Here is an 18,277-nt window from a genome sequence, read left to right as displayed (position 1 = left end):
CCTCAGTCCCACAACAACGCTGAGGCCCCTTCAGTGACGGGAATCTGTGCTGAAGGAGGGCTTCTGGGGGGGTCCGGCTTGAAAGGATGAGCTGATGGAAGACAGTCTGGAGGGGATGGAAGGCCTCCTCAGAGTTACCTGTAGTGACTCACCTGTTCCCTCTCTTCTTGTTTCCGACAGAAGGAGAGAGGAAAGCCTCCATGTCTGAGAAGAAGCCCCGGGGGCCAGACGCCCGTCCCAAATCTGGCATCCGAAGCTGGAGCGCAGACAGCTACATTTGGCGGGGGAAGAAGCGTTCCCGGAGCTCCTGCAATAGTTCGAGTCCGAGCGGGCTGGAGGGCAGTGGGACGGACGAGCTGGGGGTGCGGTCCGCCTCCTGTCCCAGACGGCGCCGAGAGAGGAAGTGTAGCTGCAGCGCCCTGGGAGATGCTCTGTCGGCCGGAGACATGGACGGCGTTTGCCGGAAGGCCTTGTCCCGCCGCTCCCTTCGGCAGAAGTTCCAGGACGCTGTGGCACAGTGTCTGCCCCTGCGCTCCCACCACCACCATTACCACCACCCCCCCGGCTCCTCCCGCCCCTTATCAGTGCTCTTCTGGTCTAAACGCAAGATCCACGTCTGCGAGCTGATGCAGGAAAGGTGTCCGTTCTCCCCCAAGTCTGAGCTGGCCAGATGTTGGCATCTCATCAAAAACCAGACCTCGCACCCGCGGGCGCTCAGTGACCTGGAGGCTCCTCTCAAGCCCAGCCTGTCCTCTTCTACCTCCTCTCCAGAAACACCCCTATCCTGGGATGACATCTGCTCCCCGGGGCCCGGTAGCATGCCCCTGAAGGACTGGGACCCCCCCTGTGGTGCAGACAGCTGCGGTCACGGCGACTACATCCTGGTCCCGGATCTTCTCCAGATCCACAACAGCTCGTGTTACTGGGGTGTGCTGAACCGCTTCGAAGCAGAGGAGCTGCTGGAGGGTCAGCCGGAGGGGACGTTCCTGCTGCGGGACTCCGCCCAGGACGACTTCCTCTTCTCCGTCAGCTTCCGCAGATACAGCCGATCGCTGCACGCACGCATCGAGCAGAACGGGATGCGCTTCAGCTTCGACGTGCGTGACCCGTGCATGTACAGGGATCCCAGCGTGACGGGCCTGCTGAGGCACTACAGCGACCCCGCCACCTGCCTCTTCTTCGAGCCGCTGCTGTCCCGGCCGCTGCAGAGGCCGTTCCCTTTCCCCCTGCAGCACCTGTGCAGGGCTGTGATCTGCAGCTGCACCACCTACCGGGGCGTGGACCGCCTGCCGCTGCCGCCTCAGCTCAGGGACTATCTGCGGCAGTACCACATCCGGTGCGATGGCGCCTGCGCCCAGTGACACCGGCGAACCACCGGAGGCGGAGCCTCTGAAACAGACGATACTCTGGAGACGATCACTCCACGCTAAAACCCACAGAGACACTTTAACGTCCTCTTCAACTTTAAAACATCCACTTTATTCACATCTGAATGAAGGCTGTGCACCTTTGACTTCGTCTGACCAAATCTTCCGTTATGTTCATAAAAAATCTGAAACTTTCCTGTCTTCCTGCCCTTTTGTGGTTCTGTTCAACTCTGTTAATTAGTAATTAATTATCCACTAGGTAATTATTCTTTCCACGCTTAAACTGCTTTTCTGTCTGATAACCATGAAACAGGTTTCAGGGTTAAATTTATCAATGGATTTCAAGAACTGATCTTTTATCCTGTTCAGCAGATCGATTTAAATCAAACTCATTGATTTAATCTCAGCCTCACTCAAGTCAGTCCTGGCCAACGGAAGGCACAGAAACTGCAGCTTTACGTTTGGAGGACAAAACTCAACACTTCCTGATGGATTTTAAACGGATTAGGGAACAATGAAGGTTTTTTAACAGCTTCTCTCAATGATTCAGTTTTTGAAAATGTGGCTGCACTCTAGCATGAAGCCACTAGATGGCACTACAGCAGAAACAGATTCAGCCTCTTGCATTCTAAAAAGAGCACTAACTGCCCCATCTGCTCTCACCTCAGAGCAAGGGGGTTCTGGTTCAAATCCTGGCTGGGGCCCCCTGTGAACGTTCTCCCTGTGCTGTGTGGGTTTTCTCTGGGCCTGCAGCAGGTCCTGTCCTGGGTGAACCCGCCTTCACCCAGCAGAAGCTGGGATAGGCTCCAGCAGCCCTGTGATCCAACAAGGAGTCAGCTGGTTCTGATGGATGGGCGGATGGATGGATGGACAGCTCTGTCCAGCACTTGAACACACGTTGACCTTCACCTGAGAGCGTTTGGTGTGGCCCCGCCCTCATTCCATCAAACATGCTTTGAACACCGTGTGATGATTCGCGGCCTCAGCTGCTCTGCTGGAGCTGCAGTTAGACGAGCTAATGATGTGGAAGCGACGCTTCCGTCCGCTCTGAAAAGGACACCTCTAAATGGCAGAGAAACGGCGAGATGAGGACACAAACACGGGATGCTGAGGATTTTGTCATCAACATGTGTGTCATTCAGCATCAGCCAGCTGGAAACGTCTCATCTGTGTCCTCAGGGAGAGCAGGCAATGAAACCATAGAGGTTAGATTTGACAGCAGGAAAACCTCTGAGTTTAAAACAAAAAAGAAAAGAAAAAATGGAATTATAGTTACTCAAAAAACAATAAACTAATAAAACATATTTTATAGAAGTTTTGTTGTTTAAACTCAAATTATTTAAGGTCTTTTAAAATGTCATTTAAAAAAAGAGCCATTCAAATTTCAGAAGGTTTTAACTAAATGTTCTCATTTAATATTTGATTTAATTTCTATTTATCCACAGACGTGTTGTTGACAAACACCAGCATTTTTAAACCAAAATGTATTCAAATATTTTGGGCAAAACATAGAATTTAAATTTTTATCTAAATAAAAAAAACAATTCATTAAGATTCAAAAGCGCTGTCTTGATTTAGAAAATAAGAACCATTTCATTTATTTGACGTTAAATCTAATAATGTAAATATAATTACGTATATCTTTGAAGTATTTAGTCAGAAAATGACTTCTCTTTATAATGCTTTTCTAACTAATGTGTATTTTTTTGCAGCAGTCGTGGCGCCTTTTCTCTGGGAGACGGACTCCTGCAGCAGGTTGTAGGTTTACAGAATGAGAGGCTGGAATAAGAACATACGTGTAAACGTGATCCTGGACGTCTTCTGCATGCTAACAGCAGATGAACTCAGGGCGTCTGCAGACACCAAGGAGCCACGCCGATTGATCTGCCAGGCTGCATGTATGAAATATTCATGTTATCCTGCAGCATCTGGGAAGTGAGCATCTTTTTTTGATCGTGTTACATTGGGAAAACATTTCCGGCTTTCCAGCACAACTGCAGGTGGACTCTTCCGCTGTGAGGGAGGGGCCATCAGTCAGATCTGCTGGACGCTTTCAGCTTCACTGATCGGGTTTCAGCAGCCAGCTGTCAGCAAACAAATGACTTCCTGCTGCACTTATCGCATTCCCTGCAGAGATGACCCCCCCACCGGGGAGGGGGGGGGGGGGTCAGCCAGGAGGTGCTCGTGTGAAAATGGCAGCTCTACAGAGCAAACATGAAGACGCAGAGCAGACTGATCCCTGCTGTGTCCCAGCTCCTGTCCTCTTCATAGCATCAGCATGTCCCAAGCGTGGTCAAGACACGCCCACCCTATTGGCGTGAGTTCTGATCACTTTACTCTGAAAGACTGGAACCGCCTCTTTCGGGTTTCATGTGTGTGTAACCTTTACGGAGGCAGAGTTCCCGCTTCCAGAGCCAGCAGCTTTGGACTCAGCTCTGACATTTGACCTCTTGTTTGAGGTTGATGGCCCAGTCTAGTCCCAATCTACACCCACTTTGACCTGGGCGGGGTGGTGGGGTAGAGGGGACCCGCCCCAGCTACCTGCAGGTAAAGCTGGGTGCACCCCTCCACATTTTCACTTCCTCTTTGAAGCTGGTTTGAAAACATCACAGAATGAAGGTCATGTCGGGTAGCCACCACCAGGGGGCGTGTGACACCAGCAGGCCACAGATGGAGTGGCCCAACTTCACAACAGTTTCTAGATTATTCTATGATGTTTGGGTCTTTACCTAGTTTATCAATTCACATTTGAACTGAGATCAATCCAACAGTTTGCAGACATCCAGTCATGCGACAGATTTCTGGAGGACACAAACGCTCACTCAACGGCTGAAGCAACATATCTGGATAATTGTGGTGGAAAGGCATGAATCCCTGAGGAGACGGACCTGGAATGTGTGAGGATTTGCCACGATCACTCATCAGTGGTGAACTTCAGTAAAACATGGATTGTCTGGCATGTTTTCTGACAGTACAATAATCACAGATGATATCATGGAAAGATCGCTGCAGGTCTGGATCTGGGACAGACTCGGCTGTTTGAGGAGCCTGAACAGGTTCTGTGGGTCTGGAAATGGATCAAAGAACTCGGACGTTTTCCTGTGATTCACCTTTTTATCAAGCTAGTGGAATATTTATCACTTCAGGACATCAGAGACCTGACAGAGTTTGCTGATGTGTAGCAAAGGTTCGATGTAAACCGGCATTTTTGTGCCTCCTGGCAGATGCGGGAGTTTGGGCGGGAAAACGCTGTTTCAACCCTGAAAAGGGACCCATCCAAGTGTTGCAGTTCCTCGAATGACCACTAGAGGCTGGCTTCAGGGAGAAGAATTCCCTACCTTGTTAAAGACATTGATTCTGCCTAAAGGAATGAGATGAGACAAAAGTGAGATTACAAGAACAGTTTGGAAAACATTAAATGTATTTTATTCTAATAAAATCCTGTAAACGATTTAACACACAAACAAAAAAATGTAAGTGTAAAACATACAAACCATAAATATTTAGACAGATTCTGACTAGAGGAGCGAATGCAGTCAACAAGTGCAAAAAACATATTTTACATCTATTTTCACTGGTCTTTTAATCATGATTTTGCCATTTTTATCTAAATAAAAAAAACTGTGTCATTTTCTGGGACATAGTTTCTGCAGAGCAGCAGGAAAAACAAAGATGTTCATGGATCTATTTGTCTGTATCCTAATGGAATGGAGCAGGGTGGTATTCCAGGAAGCATGTTTAAACTAGCCTGACTTTAAGCCTGAACTCTGGCTGAAATCCGCCTGAACTTGCTTACTCTGGGTATGTCGGTTCCAAAAGACCGGATATGAGTTGGAGTAATTACACTCCACTTGGTAACCCTGGGTTAATGCACGTGCACAGCAGGTACATAAAGACATTCTCAATGGATCGCCAATTTCCGGAGTCACCATGGAAACGCGTGGAGTAAAAAAAGAAAGCGCAATACTTCAGTGAGACGGAGTCTGAGATTTTAATGACGGCGTATGAAGATTATACGTCCATCAAAAAAGTAACACGGCTGCATCATCAGCAAAAGAAAGAGTTTCTGCTTGTAGTAGAAGAACAGACAAAGTAAACGCATGAGTTTATGATCTTATTTCTATTTTCATTGTGATGTACATATATATAAATTATAAAACGTAAATGAATGGATTCAATTGGTAACAAGTAATTGAGTTAAATTTATTCATCTAATTGATCTATGTATCTTTCCAACTCAATAACTTTTTTTACAACTCAGATTTACATATTTATCTAACTAAAGGTAGTATTTCATCAATTGAATTATATGCTTTTCCATCTTAATTTATTGTACTTCTTGAATTCTCATATGTCTAAATTTGAGCCTGCAGATATTCTCATTTTATATCATCAAAATTAATAATTCAATGTTAAATTGCAACATGAAGCACAGATTAATTTTTAACATGACTGGCCTTGACTTCAGTTCTTAATCCATGCTGATGCACTAGTGATGCTAAATACCATCATCATCCTCTCCCTCCCTCTCACTCATGGTGCAGAAAGAATTAAACATGACCAGAAAAACACAGTAAAACAGCTACAACTAAACATATTTAGACAAAAACCCACACTTAAACACAAATCCGTCCAGACAGGCAAAGGGAATGGTATCCCACAATCCCTTGTGGTGCCGATCTAACAGCAGCACCAAAGTTACATCTACTTAATTGTATTAATTATAATGAAAGTAAAATAACTGTCTGATAACTACGTGTTATTTTTAAGCAGACTTAAGTAAAAAATGATTTATCTTAACTGGAGCAAATAATTAACTTGTATCAAAGTATAAAGTTTAATTTTCCAACATCCATATGTGGTCTTATCACCCTCTCACGGTGGAAAAAGTATTATCTGAGCTTCTTCATCCACTAAATCATCTTCAAATGGACACACCATGCTGCTTCACCTCTCTGAAAACAAACTAACCTTCAACTAAACCTGCTCCAGACCAGGTTATGTTCAGAGCATGAGTTGCCATGGAAACTAAGCATACCCTGAAACATACCTCTGTTTTTGGAACTGAAAGCTGAGGTTATCCACTTCCTTAGTCTCAAACTTACCGTGGGAGCTAGTGTAATATAATATAATAATAATATATATAATAATAATATATATAATATATAATATAATAGCATAACCTGCTTTCTGGAATACCCCCCTGGGAGATGGCGGCCCCGCCCATTTCACTTGCTGCATCACAATAAAGAGTTTTTCTTTTATCAGTCAGTTTTTAAATGTTTTTAATTTAAGTCAGTCAGATTTTTTTAATCGGTCAGGTTTTTGAAAACATTTTTTAATGGGTAAATTGTTTTTTAATCGGTCAGGTTTGTGAAGCTGTGAATAGAGGAGGACCTGCGGGACAAAGGAGGGGCTTCTCGTCTACGTCATGACGTAGCTGGCGGGAGTTGAGACGTAAGCTTCCTTGTATTCAGCCAGCGCGGGAGTTTCAGAAGCCGCGTCAGTGGGACACAGAGAGCTGTAAGTGATTCCGTGGTGTTTTTCGTGACCAGACGTGGATCTGACACATTCCGCTTAAACGGGACCGTCAGTCGGACGCTTTAGCCTAGCATGGCTTCGTTTGTTGGTACCGCTTAGCTAGCCTCATTTTTGGTAGCATCCGCTAAAAGCAACAGCAGGGTCACGTGGTGAGGGCGAACGTTTTCTTAACCATTGTGGGCTTAAAACTGTGTTCAGGCTGACGGTTCGCCAGAATGCCGTGTGAGAGGAAGCCGATGCGCTACGGGCACTCGGAGGGACATACCGAGGTCTGCTTCGATGACGCCGGGAGGTGAGTGTGGAGATGCGGAGTTGGAGGAGGACAAAGTCTCATCGCCGCCTGCCCGGCTCCTGCTGAGCACGTCCTCCTTCCTCTTGGATCCCGCGCTCCTCTTCCTCGTTGCTGCATTTCCTCCTCTGTTCCTGTGGCGGTAATGCCGCCATCCAGGGTCTGTGTTGAGTTTTGTGTTTGACTCAAGTCCAAGTCTGACCGGAAGAAACCCTCCTGCAGGTTTTTAGTGACCTGTGGAAACGATGGAGACGTCCGGATCTGGGAAAGTCTGGATGACGATGATCCAAAGTTCATCACCGTTGGGGAAAAGGCGTACTCCCTGGCTCTGAAGGTGTGGCTCCGCCTCCCTGCGGCGTGCGTCCCTTGAAGCGTGTCTAAGTTCAGCTAAAGACTCTGTTCTCCGCAGAAAGGAAAGCTGGTGACGGCCACTTCCAACAACACGGTGCAGATCCACACCTTCCCTGATGGAGATCCAGACGGCATCCTGACCAGGTTCACCACCAACGCCACCCACGTCACCTTCAACAGCTGTGGCTCCAGAGTCGCCGCAGGCTCCAGGTACCGATGCTCACAACCGCAACACGTGAAGACCTGACAGACGAATCCGGGGAGAAACGCTCCAGTCAGTCATTCTGGTGGAGAATCAAACCTTCAGCTCTGCTGTCATCACAATCAGGACCTCCTCTACCTGTCCTCTGGTCCTCCTCCTGTCTTCTGGTCCTCCTCCTCTTCTTCCTCCTCCTCCTGTCTTCTGGTCCTCCTCCTCTTCTTCCTCCTCCTCCTGTCTTCTGGTCCTCCTCCTCTTCTTCCTCCTCCTCCTGTCTTCTGGTCCTCCTCCTCTTCTTCCTCCTCCTCCTGTCTTCTGGTCCTCCTCTTCCTCCTGTCTTCTGGTCCTCCTCCTCTTCTTCCTCCTCCTCCTGTCTTCTGGTCCTCCTCCTCTTCTTCCTCCTCCTCCTGTCTTCTGGTCCTCCTCCTCCTCCTGTCTTCTGGTCCTCCTCCTCTTCTTCCTCCTCCTCCTGTCTTCTGGTCCTCCTCCTCTTCTTCCTCCTCCTCCTGTCTTCTGGTCCTCCTCCTCTTCTTCCTCCTCCTCCTGTCTTCTGGTCCTCCTCCTCTTCTTCCTCCTCCTCCTGTCTTCTGGTCCTCCTCCTCTTCTTCCTCCTCCTCCTGTCTTCTGGTCCTCCTCCTCTTCTTCCTCCTCCTCCTGTCTTCTGGTCCTCCTCCTCTTCTTCCTCCTCCTCCTGTCTTCTGGTCCTCCTCCTCTTCTTCCTCCTCCTCCTGTCCTCTGGTCCTCCTCCTCCTCCTGTCCTCTGGTCCTCCTCTTCCTCCTGCTGGGGGGCTCTGGATCCTCACATCGCTCCCCTCTGCTCCCCCAGTGACTTCATGGTGAAGGTGGTGGAGGTGGCAGACAGCAGCCAGCAGAAAACGCTACGAGGACACGAAGCTCCGGTCCTCAGTGTCACCTTTGACCCCAAAGATGAGTTCTTGGTGAGTAAATGTAAAGTTTTTCTTTCTTGGTGGGGGGTCGGCCCAAACCCTCAATGTTTATCACTTGAACTTATTGTATTTTCTCACTCTGTTTAATTAAAAAGCACTCAGAGCTCAGAGTCACCACTGAAAGGGTCCATATCACGCTAAAGACACTTTGAGCTTTTCAGAGCATCAGGACACATTTGTTAAAAAGTATTTGGGGGTAGAGATCCAAACGATGCGGTCCAGTCCTGCCAGTTTCACTGAATACTTTTTATTGATTACATTTTTTCAGGATTAACAGAGACAATCCACCTTATAAGCCCCGCCCATTTGCCTGTGTTCTGTTTGCCAGCATTCATCTCGTGGATGGTTGGTCGCATCGACACCAAAGTTATTCCTCCAAACTTCTCTCCGTTTCATAAAACGATTGAAAACGGTTTTATTTTACAGTCATGAAATCTGTCAACCAAAAACCGAAACAAGTAGAGGCTCCATAGAAGCTGGACAGAGGAACCATGACCATGGGCCTCATTTATAAACGTTGCGTACGCACAAAAGAAGGCGTACGCCACTCTCTACGCAATAGTTGAGATTTATAAAAAGCAAACTTGACGGGAAAATGTGCGGTCCTCCACGCAAGCTCTGACCCAGGCGTACGCACAAAAACGGGTGAAATGAGAAACGGCGACACCGTCGGCAGATGGAAGAAACACGTGAAAGTGACAGTGTGTGCCAAATCGTGCCGGCATGTGCTGTGCTACACAATGTGGCACAGCTTAAAAACGTGCCTCTACCCCCTGGCGCTGATTGCTGTGTTGGCCCCGACCCTGAACCCCATCCCCACGCATTTGAGCCATTTGCTGCTGCTGTGCGCCAGCGTTTGGAAGTGATGCGTCGCTTATAAAGAAAAAGAGGTGTGGAAAATATTATTTAAGAATTCCCTCATCGTGCAGTTTATTTCAGTCAGGGCGATCTTGATTTCGCCCAACTCCTTGGCCACCTCTCTGATTGAACTACTGACTTCCCTCTGCATTTCAAGGACTGCATCGGTGAGGACGCGTCCACTGCTGGAGGGTTGAGAGCCGCGTGCCGTGGAGACGCTGGGGCCAGACGGCTGCTCAGCTGCAGCATCGTAACCACTGGCCCCGCTGGAACACCCAGCAACTAAAATAAAATTGTTCTATATTAATAATCTGTAATTGTGTAGCCTGCATACATGTGACTTGACTGCAGTCATTTTAATTATTTCTTTTACCCGTGTCACCCGGTGCATCTGCCACGTCGGTGTGCCCCTCCACCTCAGTCACCACTCCACTTAAAAGGGATTCCCCAAATAATAGTCGCCAGTCTCTCATCAAGAGGGGTCAGCTCCGGTGTCCCCTTTCCCCCACCCGTGGCGGACACACTCTGGCGATGCAGCGCTAGACGTTTTTTTTGCCTCGACTTTGATGTCCGATCATTTCTTTCATTTCTTTATTTCGGCCACGGTCCGAGGTTGTGAGGCTACAGCATTCACGGCGTCTGCCACCGTTTGCCACTCACGTGCCTTTTTGGCATTAGTAATGCCCACACTGTGCCCCAAACAACACTTTTCTCCTCTTTTCCACCTCGCCAACGATAACTTCTACTTCACATTGAGTGAAGTTACGTTTTTTTGATTTCCTCTCTGTGTTTGCCATGATTTAGCAATCAATGAATATTCATTTGTGGGCGTTTCACGGACTATTTATGGGCAACTATGGGCGTGTCATGAAGCCGCAAAAGCTGCGCTGCATTTAGAATCGGTTGTGATTTATAAAGGGAAAGATGCGTAGGATGTGCGTGCGCACGGTTTAATAAATCCGAATATTTCTGTGCGTACGCACGTCCTGTGTTTCATCCGTACGCCACTTCTGACGCAAATCCTACGCAAAGTTTTATAAATGAGGCCCCACGTCTTTTTCAGTGTCTGCGTGTTTCCAGCTGCTCCTTCAGTCTGACTCTGAGGAGGTGAATGAGGCTCTCCTGTTTTCCTGTTGCAGGCCTCTGCCAGCTGCGATGGCTCCGTGGTGGTGTGGGACATCGAGGAGCAGGTACGTTTGGTAGCTCCTCCTCCTCCTGGTTCCAGTCAACAGTCAGAGTCCAAATGTCCTGCAGCCCGGTTCTGTCTGGAGCAGAGGAAGGTCCTCTCCGTTTGGGTTCCTCTGGGATTTTGCTGTTTGAAACCAGAGGAACGCCGGTTTATTTCTGTTAGTTGTGGCACTTTCAGTCAGATCTTGTTGATGGTTGTGTATCTTTGTGGTGTGTATGCTGTCTTGTGTGAGTCAGCGGTTCTTCATCAGAGTCTCCTCGGTCTGGACTGTTCAGATCGGTCTCTGCTGTGGTCTCTGTGACCTGAATGTTCCTCCTCTACAGAGTTCCTGTTGCTCCTCAGACGGTTCGTGTTCTTCAGAAGACCCTCCTGCTGGATGGGGGGCTGTCTGCAGGTGAAACGGGTCAAACCTGCACACAGGTGACCCGCTTGACATATCAAGGTCGTAGACCGCTCTATCTACCCGTGAAGAGTGAACGCACACAATGTTCTGTAGGAGACATGTTGGGAGACAGACTGAGTAAGACCTGCTGCCTGACTGTTAGAGAGAAACGAGTCAGAGACACTCACCACACACACAACAAATGGTACGCTCCGTTTGCATGGCGTCCCTTAAGGTGGTCGTACGAGCCTCACGGGAACTGCAGACTCACCTGCTCTCCCCGTACGATGCAGCCGCCCCTCTCTATGACAGGTCAGGCCACCCACAGCGCCCGTACGGGCCAACCCCCCCATGGGTATGTGTAGGTGTACAAATGGGAGGAGACTCGCTGAAACCCGCGTCAGAAGTTCAAACCGTTTGTAAAACAAAAGCGATGCATGATGGGAAAACGTCTCTGTACCACTTTGAACCCATGAAAAATGAGTGGAGGCTTGTTGAGGAGATCAAAGGTTTGGGATCGGCGTTTTCATCCGTCCTCTGAACCCGCGGTATGCCGGGGTCTATCCTCGCTACTGTTGGTTGAAGGCGGGGTTTGCCCATGACAAGGAGGAGGAGCCAACTGTTGTGTAGGAAAAAAAACGAGGCTCTGGTACCGTTTTCTGTCTCCCGCAGACTCGGGTGATCAGCTGGCCCCTGCTGAAGAAGACGAACGACGTCAGCAACGCCACGTCCCTGTGCCGGTTAGCCTTCCAGCCCTCATCGGGGAAGGTCGGTGTCTCCTTTAGTCTGAACGGAGGAGAGCTTGAGCTGCAAAGACAACCGCTGCTGTTCTGTGTGCTTCAGTTCCTAGCCGTTCCCGTAGAAACCAAGGTGCACCTGTACGAGCGAGGCTCCTGGGAGCACGCCGCCACGCTCTCCGATGACCTCCTTACTCAGGTGAGAAACGCCACGGATGATTGAAATGTGACGATCCGTAACTGTGATGTTTGTGTGGCTCAGGAAGGATAGGAAGGATCAATATTTACTAAAAAGATGTTTGCACACGTCACTGAAGTCGGCCTCTGATTTCCAGGGTTTTAATTGGTGGTTAAAGGGATTCAAGGTCAAACATGAAAACTATTACTGATTAGTAAGTTTGAGTCTGATTTATACAGAGGGCCCTTCTTTTTTGAAGACAAAGAACAATTGAGTTAAAAAAAACCTCTTACCATGGTTTTGTTAACCCCCCCTGAAGCTGAAGCTCCAGGCTCCTCACGGCTGCTCTCTGTCCTGCAGCCCATCAACGTGGTGTCCTGGTCTCCCTGTGGCCGGTTCCTGGCAGCGGGGGCCGTGGGGGGGTCGCTGATGGTGTGGGATGTGAACAGCAAGCTTTGCGTGGAAAGGTAAGAACAAGTGGTGGATGACCTTCAGGAAACCAGTGAAGCTGAAGGTCATCTCAGCTGTCAGTCCATCCTGTGGCGGTTCTACACTAACTCACTTCCTGGGCGAGTTTGTCCTGTGTGTGTGTATGTGTGTGTGGGTGTGTGTGGGTGGTCCTGTGTGTGTGTCTCTGGTCCTGTGTGTGTGTGTCTCTGGTCCTGTGTGTGTGTCTCTGGTCCTGTGTGTGTGTCTCTGGTCTTGTGTGTGTGTCTCTGGTCCTGTGTGTGTCTTTGGTCCTGTGTGTGTGTCTTTGGTCCTGTTTGTGTCTCTGGTCCTGTGTGTGTGTGTGTCTCTGGTCCTGTGTGTGTGTCTCTGATCCTGTGTGTGTGTCTCTGGTCCTGTGTGTGTGTCTCTGGTCCTGTGTGTGTCTGTGGTCCTGTGTGTGTGTCTCTGGTCCTGTGTGTGTGTCTCTGGTCCTGTGTGTGTGTCTCTGGTCCTGTGTGTGTGTCTCTGGTCCTGTGTGTGTGTCTCTGGTCTTGTGTGTGTGTCTCTGGTCCTGTGTGTGTCTTTGGTCCTGTGTGTGTGTCTTTGGTCCTGTTTGTGTCTCTGGTCCTGTGTGTGTGTGTGTGTCTCTGGTCCTGTGTGTGTGTCTCTGATCCTGTGTGTGTGTCTCTGATCCTGTGTGTGTGTCTCTGGTCCTGTGTGTGTGTCTCTGGTCCTGTGTGTGTCTTTGGTCCTGTGTGTGTGTCTCTGGTCCTGTGTGTGTGTCTCTGGTCCTGTGTGTGTGTGTGTCTGTGGTCCTGTGTGTGTGTGTGTCTGTGGTCCTGTGTGTGTGTGTCTCCGGTCCTGTGTGTGTCTCTAAACAGAAATCCTTCATGAACCTCCTTCCATTCATAAAAATGATGTATAGTTTATTTACGATGTCATAAAGTGCAGCTGTTTTCCTGCTGTCTTTATGTCAAATATGACAGAAAACAGGCGTCATAGAAATGTCTACAATAGTTGGTAAATAATGACATTATTAACATGAGCTGAGTGATCCAACAGCAGCCATGATCCAGGTGTTGCGCCATCGAGCGCCCACTACCCCTCCGCTTTTCCTTCACAGCGGCTCCGTCTCTCAGACAGGAGGCGCAGCTGCAGCCTACAGTTGATTGTTAGACTGAAAAAGACTACATGCTCCCCCCCGAAATGTTTGACTTGTGTTCCATCTACCCCAAAGAGGTGTGGGCACAAGTGTCGTGCAGCAGAGGGTGCCGTGTAACATTCAAAATGAAACTTTCCGATGGAGGGGTGGAGTGCACATTGGGTCTGCTGTGTCAGAGCTGGCTGAGCTGGGGATTGTGGGAAATAATCCTCTTTGCCTGCTCTGGTCGAAATTGGGTTGAGCACTGGTTTTTCTTTTGCCCATGTGTCGTTTCATGTGGCTGTTTTACGTTCTTTCCCTCTGTTATGTCATCCTGTTTTGTTTTCTCCTTTTTTTGGGTGGAGGAGTGGATGAAGACCTCTGTGCGATGTACAGTGTCAGGCGTGTAGGAATCGTAGCTTAAAGTGTCTCCTCTACGGATGTAGTACTGCGGGTATGTCATTGGAAATGCGCCCCCTGGAGGATGCCACCCTGGGCGACTGCCCATCCCGCCCATATTAAAAACCGCCACTGTTTCTATCACACAAATGCATAAAACTTCATCAAAATTCTAAAAATGTGGAGAAACGCAATTTTCTCATAATCCTGTGAATAAACACAAACCAACTCAAATCACTCAGAAACACGGCGACGGGTGAGAAGAATAATTTATAGCAGATATCTTCATCATCATCATCATCAGTGCTGCAGATCGTGACGATGGCGTCACCCACAACTGGCGTTCTCTGCCCGGACTGCAGTCGGGTCATTAAACCTGAGTTTACTTCAGCAACTAGAGTATGTGATGACGGAGAAACTCTTCATCTAAATGTCCATCTAAGACGGAAGAGGAAGCAAACTTCAACGAGGAAACGCCTCACTTCCATCAGGAGCAGAAATGCTGTTGTTTGGACGGACCACAGACTTCCTGCTCTGATCCATCCACTTTGGGACCACTAGATCCGTGCTCGTCTTTGATTTCCTCGCCTTAATCTGGATCTAATCGTACGGATGGATAACTGCCATACTGATCCCCGTTCTTGTTGAACGGCTGATGTTAGGTTGGGGGTGGAGGGGCTGTAAGCTAGTGGGAGAGAGTGTAACAGAGAGCTCTCGGGAACGAGAAGTGGGGGTGTGGTTGCTCCATGCCATTGGTCCCGCCCACAACTCGGAGTTAAGTTTCCAATGAACTCCTGTCGCTCTGCAGAAACTATGTACGACACAAGTTTCATCATCGGCAAGACCACCGGGAACGATTTGGAAACCGATCAGAAGATGATTTGAGTTTAAAGAGGAGTTTGAGGGCCGCTCAGATGCATCGCCAAGATATTCCAGTAAAACTCTTAACCCTCATGCTATCTTAGATGACCCCCCCCTTCCATTGACGTGTTCTCCCTACCATGACAAAGGTGGATAAAGGTGGAAAGATTTCATGTAATCCATGGACACCAGTGAAGATCACAAATCATTGAAGAAAAAAGGTTCAGAGCTCTGTCTAGTGGGTCTAGATGACCCAACTCCCAATGTTAAAGTGCCTAGGATAGAACAAGGGTTAAATACCCCAGATTCCCTTCAGGGGTCTCCTTCAGCCCTGGAGGTCCTGTAGCTTGATCACTTCAGTCTTTGTCTGAACTTCACCACCCAGAAGAGCCGCCGTCTACTTTGAGTTGATGAAGTTTTTGTTCTGCTGTTGTAGAGCAGAACTGCTGCAGTCTTTCCTTGTTCTTGGTTCTTCAGGTTTCAGATCCAGTTATCAGGGTTTAGAAAGTGAACGTGAGGCTGCTTTGACAGGAAGGAGCTGCTTCTTGTCCTGGTCACTGAGCTGCAGGGCATGCGAGCGCCCCGCCCAGGCGTCCGTCTGCTGCGGTGACCTGCAGTCACGTAGCCATGTCTGGATTCCCAGATATTTGTGGAATGAGCCAAGGATGGAACTGAAGGCAGGGATTAAGGAAAAGCACTTCTAAACCAGATTAGGGATCAACGGAAAACCAGAATCCTGTTGCACATGTCATTATTCCGCGTTTCTTCTGAGGAAACAGTTTTTGTGCAGTGGGAACAACCGGAGGGGCAAAGATGTCTGAACCGCTTTCTTCTGTCCTGCAGGCAGAAGCACGAGAAAGGCTTCAGCGTCTGCAGCTTGGCCTGGCATCCTTCTGGCAGGCAGGTGGCGTACACCGACACAGAGGGCTGCCTGGGCCTCCTGGACGGCTTGACCACCTCCATCAGCGCCATTGACCAGGTACCGCCATCAGCGCTGAACCTCCATGTGCTGGAGTATTATGGCTTCTTGTTCCCTCCGATGAGCAACAGGCGGAGGCCAGACGCTCAGGCAGAAACACCATCCCAAACAACAAATGATCCATGAAATCTTTTTCAACTGAAGCTCCATCGTCAGAAACAAAACCTCAGTTGGAGGGTTCTGGGGTCAGACCGGCCCAAATGTGACCTTGGTGTCAGTAATCACACCATTAAAGAAGCTTCAATCAGACAAAAAAATCTTACTGAGCTCAACATCGAAACTCAGATTCTCCATCCTCAAAACGTCTGCGCAGTAACCATGGCAACCTGTCCAGAGGTTGTGAGACATTTCTTTAAGGGTTATCGCCGTTGTTCCGTCTGCGTTGACGCACTAAACATCCATTAATCAACCGTAACATTTACCTCATGTCTGCGTCTGGCGTCCGTCGCTCTGCACAGCAAGTTTTACGCAGGAACTCTGTTTCCAGGCCATTGGCGCAGCAATAACCCAGAGAAACAGGAAACAGGTCCCAGTTTCAAAATAAAAACTTCTGTTGTACTTTCAAAATAACATTTTATTTAGAATGACGTGCTCACACAGTAACGCATGTTACACAACAGATTATGACAAAAAGTTAACATTTTACAGGAGAAAAACATATTTTAAACATAATTTAAACAACATCTTAAAATAACTGGAAGGAGCTACATTTCCAAAACAAAATGCAGGGTTGAATTCTGTATTACTGAAGAAAAATGAAAGTTAAAAGGTAATGATTGGAAACAGACATAGATTAAAGAAAGAAATGCTCAAAGGTGACCATAAATAAAGTGAAAACAGCACAAAAACAAAAAATATGTGTTTGTGAAAAATGCCGGAGCCGGGTATCGAACCAGCGAGCCTCTGCACCAAGGATTCCCCATGTATCTCAATGGAGGCAAACATCCTGGAATATCTGGAAAAGTTCAAGGATCTGAAGGAGCAAAAGTCAAAGCTGGAAAAAGCTGAAAGAGGTGAACATTTTAATAGTTAAATAGTTGAAATAGGTGAAACATTGGAGGAGTTGAGCGGCAAAAAATGGAGGAAGATACTAGAATAAAGAGAGAGAAACAGAAAAACAATGGTTGAAGGTTATATAGTATTCAACCCATTGTTTATGACAAAAACATGCATTTAAAAGGACTATGAGGAAGGAGAGCACATGGGGGGGGTAGCCCTGCGGGCGGAGGTGCCCCGCGGGCGGAGGTGCCCCGCGGGCGGAGGTGCCCCGCGGGCGGAGCAGTGTAAATCTGGGTCTGCAGGGCACTCCTGGTGATGAAGGTCCTCTTTGCAGGCACCAACAAAGAAACCGGCCAAAGACTTTAATGACCTGTTTGACGACGATGATGATGACCAACTGATGGATGAAGGTCTGAGCGACAGCCACTCACCAGCTAGGAAACCAGCCACCAGGGATGAAGATGATGACGACTTGGTGATCCCCTCCACGGGCCGGGTGAAGAACAGAGGGGCGATCCTGGATGACGAGAACTCGCTTGGTGAGTTCTGGTTCTGGTGCTCTGTGGTTTTTCTGTTCGACCAAAGACTGAGGCGGTTTCTGTACTGCTTAGCTCTGAAAAGGTCTGAGCACTAATCCTTTTATTCTTTCGTCCCTAGTGGTCTTTTATCGTTGATTATGTAGTTTTTATTAAAAGTTTCCCATCAACCCTTTGTTTGACCCTCTCTCCCACTAGCTCATAGCACCCCCCAAGCCGAGGCTAATATTGACGTCCTCAGGTTAAAGCTGGAAGGAAACTGTTTTCACCCTTTTATCCTTTTTCTCCTAAACCGCATGCTAAGTCTTCTCAAAGAAAAGTCATTAAAACTGTTTCAAAAAGTCTCTTTTCTTCCAAAAGAGAGACTTGACATAAAATATAGCTGCATGTTCCTCTGCTAGTCATAAAGAAGTCATTCTCTGCCGTCACTGGTTTGACGCCAGTTTGAGGCGCCGCCCCGTGGGACGGATCTGTCGTTATCAAACCTCTGAACCTCTGGAAGATGGGCGGGGCAAACGCATCGTAAATCTTCCTCCAAGAACCTTTTCCTTCCCAGCCCTGCATTGGTTGGGGGTCCATACATAGCCGCCCGCATATGTTAGGCTACGGTCAGCTGACCCCGTCGCGGCGGTCGTGAACGTAGACACCGGCCGTCAGTCGGGTGGGGAGAACGGCATTATGAAGTTGGATCGCCGGCCAGCAGCAGCTCTGATTGGACGATGTGTAGATGGCAGACGTCCATGTGGGATGCCAGCGGCTGCCCTGTAGCCGGGGGGGGGGGTAAAAAGCGGACCACGATGCACCACTGGTCATTCCTGAGATTCTTCTTCTGCGCATTTTGCTTTTTCTCTTTTAGTGCAGACGGTTCAATGTTCTGTCTTCGTATTTTTCTCTC

General features: G+C 48.4%; 2 protein-coding genes across 2 annotated transcripts in view; both read left to right on the top strand.

Moving 5' to 3' along the window:
* Positions 1-200: 200 nt before the first annotated feature.
* Positions 201-1,361, top strand: socs4 (suppressor of cytokine signaling 4). Its single transcript, NM_001122931.1, has one exon. It carries the CDS (start codon positions 201-203, stop codon positions 1,359-1,361), a length of 1,161 nt encoding a protein of 386 aa, NP_001116403.1.
* Positions 1,362-6,785: 5,424 nt separating this feature from the next.
* The window catches only part of wdhd1 (WD repeat and HMG-box DNA binding protein 1), a 38,214-nt gene continuing 26,722 nt past the window's right edge, over positions 6,786-18,277 (top strand). Inside the window, exons 1-11 of the mRNA XM_011492502.3 lie at positions 6,786-6,890; positions 7,107-7,200; positions 7,420-7,531; positions 7,607-7,758; positions 8,574-8,685; positions 10,692-10,742; positions 11,796-11,891; positions 11,967-12,059; positions 12,399-12,505; positions 15,712-15,847; positions 17,181-17,385. Coding sequence (XP_011490804.2) covers positions 7,124-7,200; positions 7,420-7,531; positions 7,607-7,758; positions 8,574-8,685; positions 10,692-10,742; positions 11,796-11,891; positions 11,967-12,059; positions 12,399-12,505; positions 15,712-15,847; positions 17,181-17,385 — 1,141 coding nt within the window. The 5' untranslated portion in view covers positions 6,786-6,890; positions 7,107-7,123. The remainder of the gene's footprint in view (positions 6,891-7,106; positions 7,201-7,419; positions 7,532-7,606; positions 7,759-8,573; positions 8,686-10,691; positions 10,743-11,795; positions 11,892-11,966; positions 12,060-12,398; positions 12,506-15,711; positions 15,848-17,180; positions 17,386-18,277) is intronic.

This window comes from Oryzias latipes, chromosome 3, assembly GCF_002234675.1.
Source record: "Oryzias latipes chromosome 3, ASM223467v1".
NCBI lineage: Eukaryota > Metazoa > Chordata > Actinopteri > Beloniformes > Adrianichthyidae > Oryzias > Oryzias latipes.
The sequence above is the reverse complement of the archived record's forward strand: the minus strand, read 5'-3'. Positions and strand labels throughout refer to the sequence as shown.

Bases quoted from the DNA above. Each gene is read 5' to 3' on its own strand.
- socs4 (NM_001122931.1), top strand. From the start codon at position 201: ATGTCTGAGAAGAAGCCCCGGGGGCCAGACGCCCGTCCCAAATCTGGC.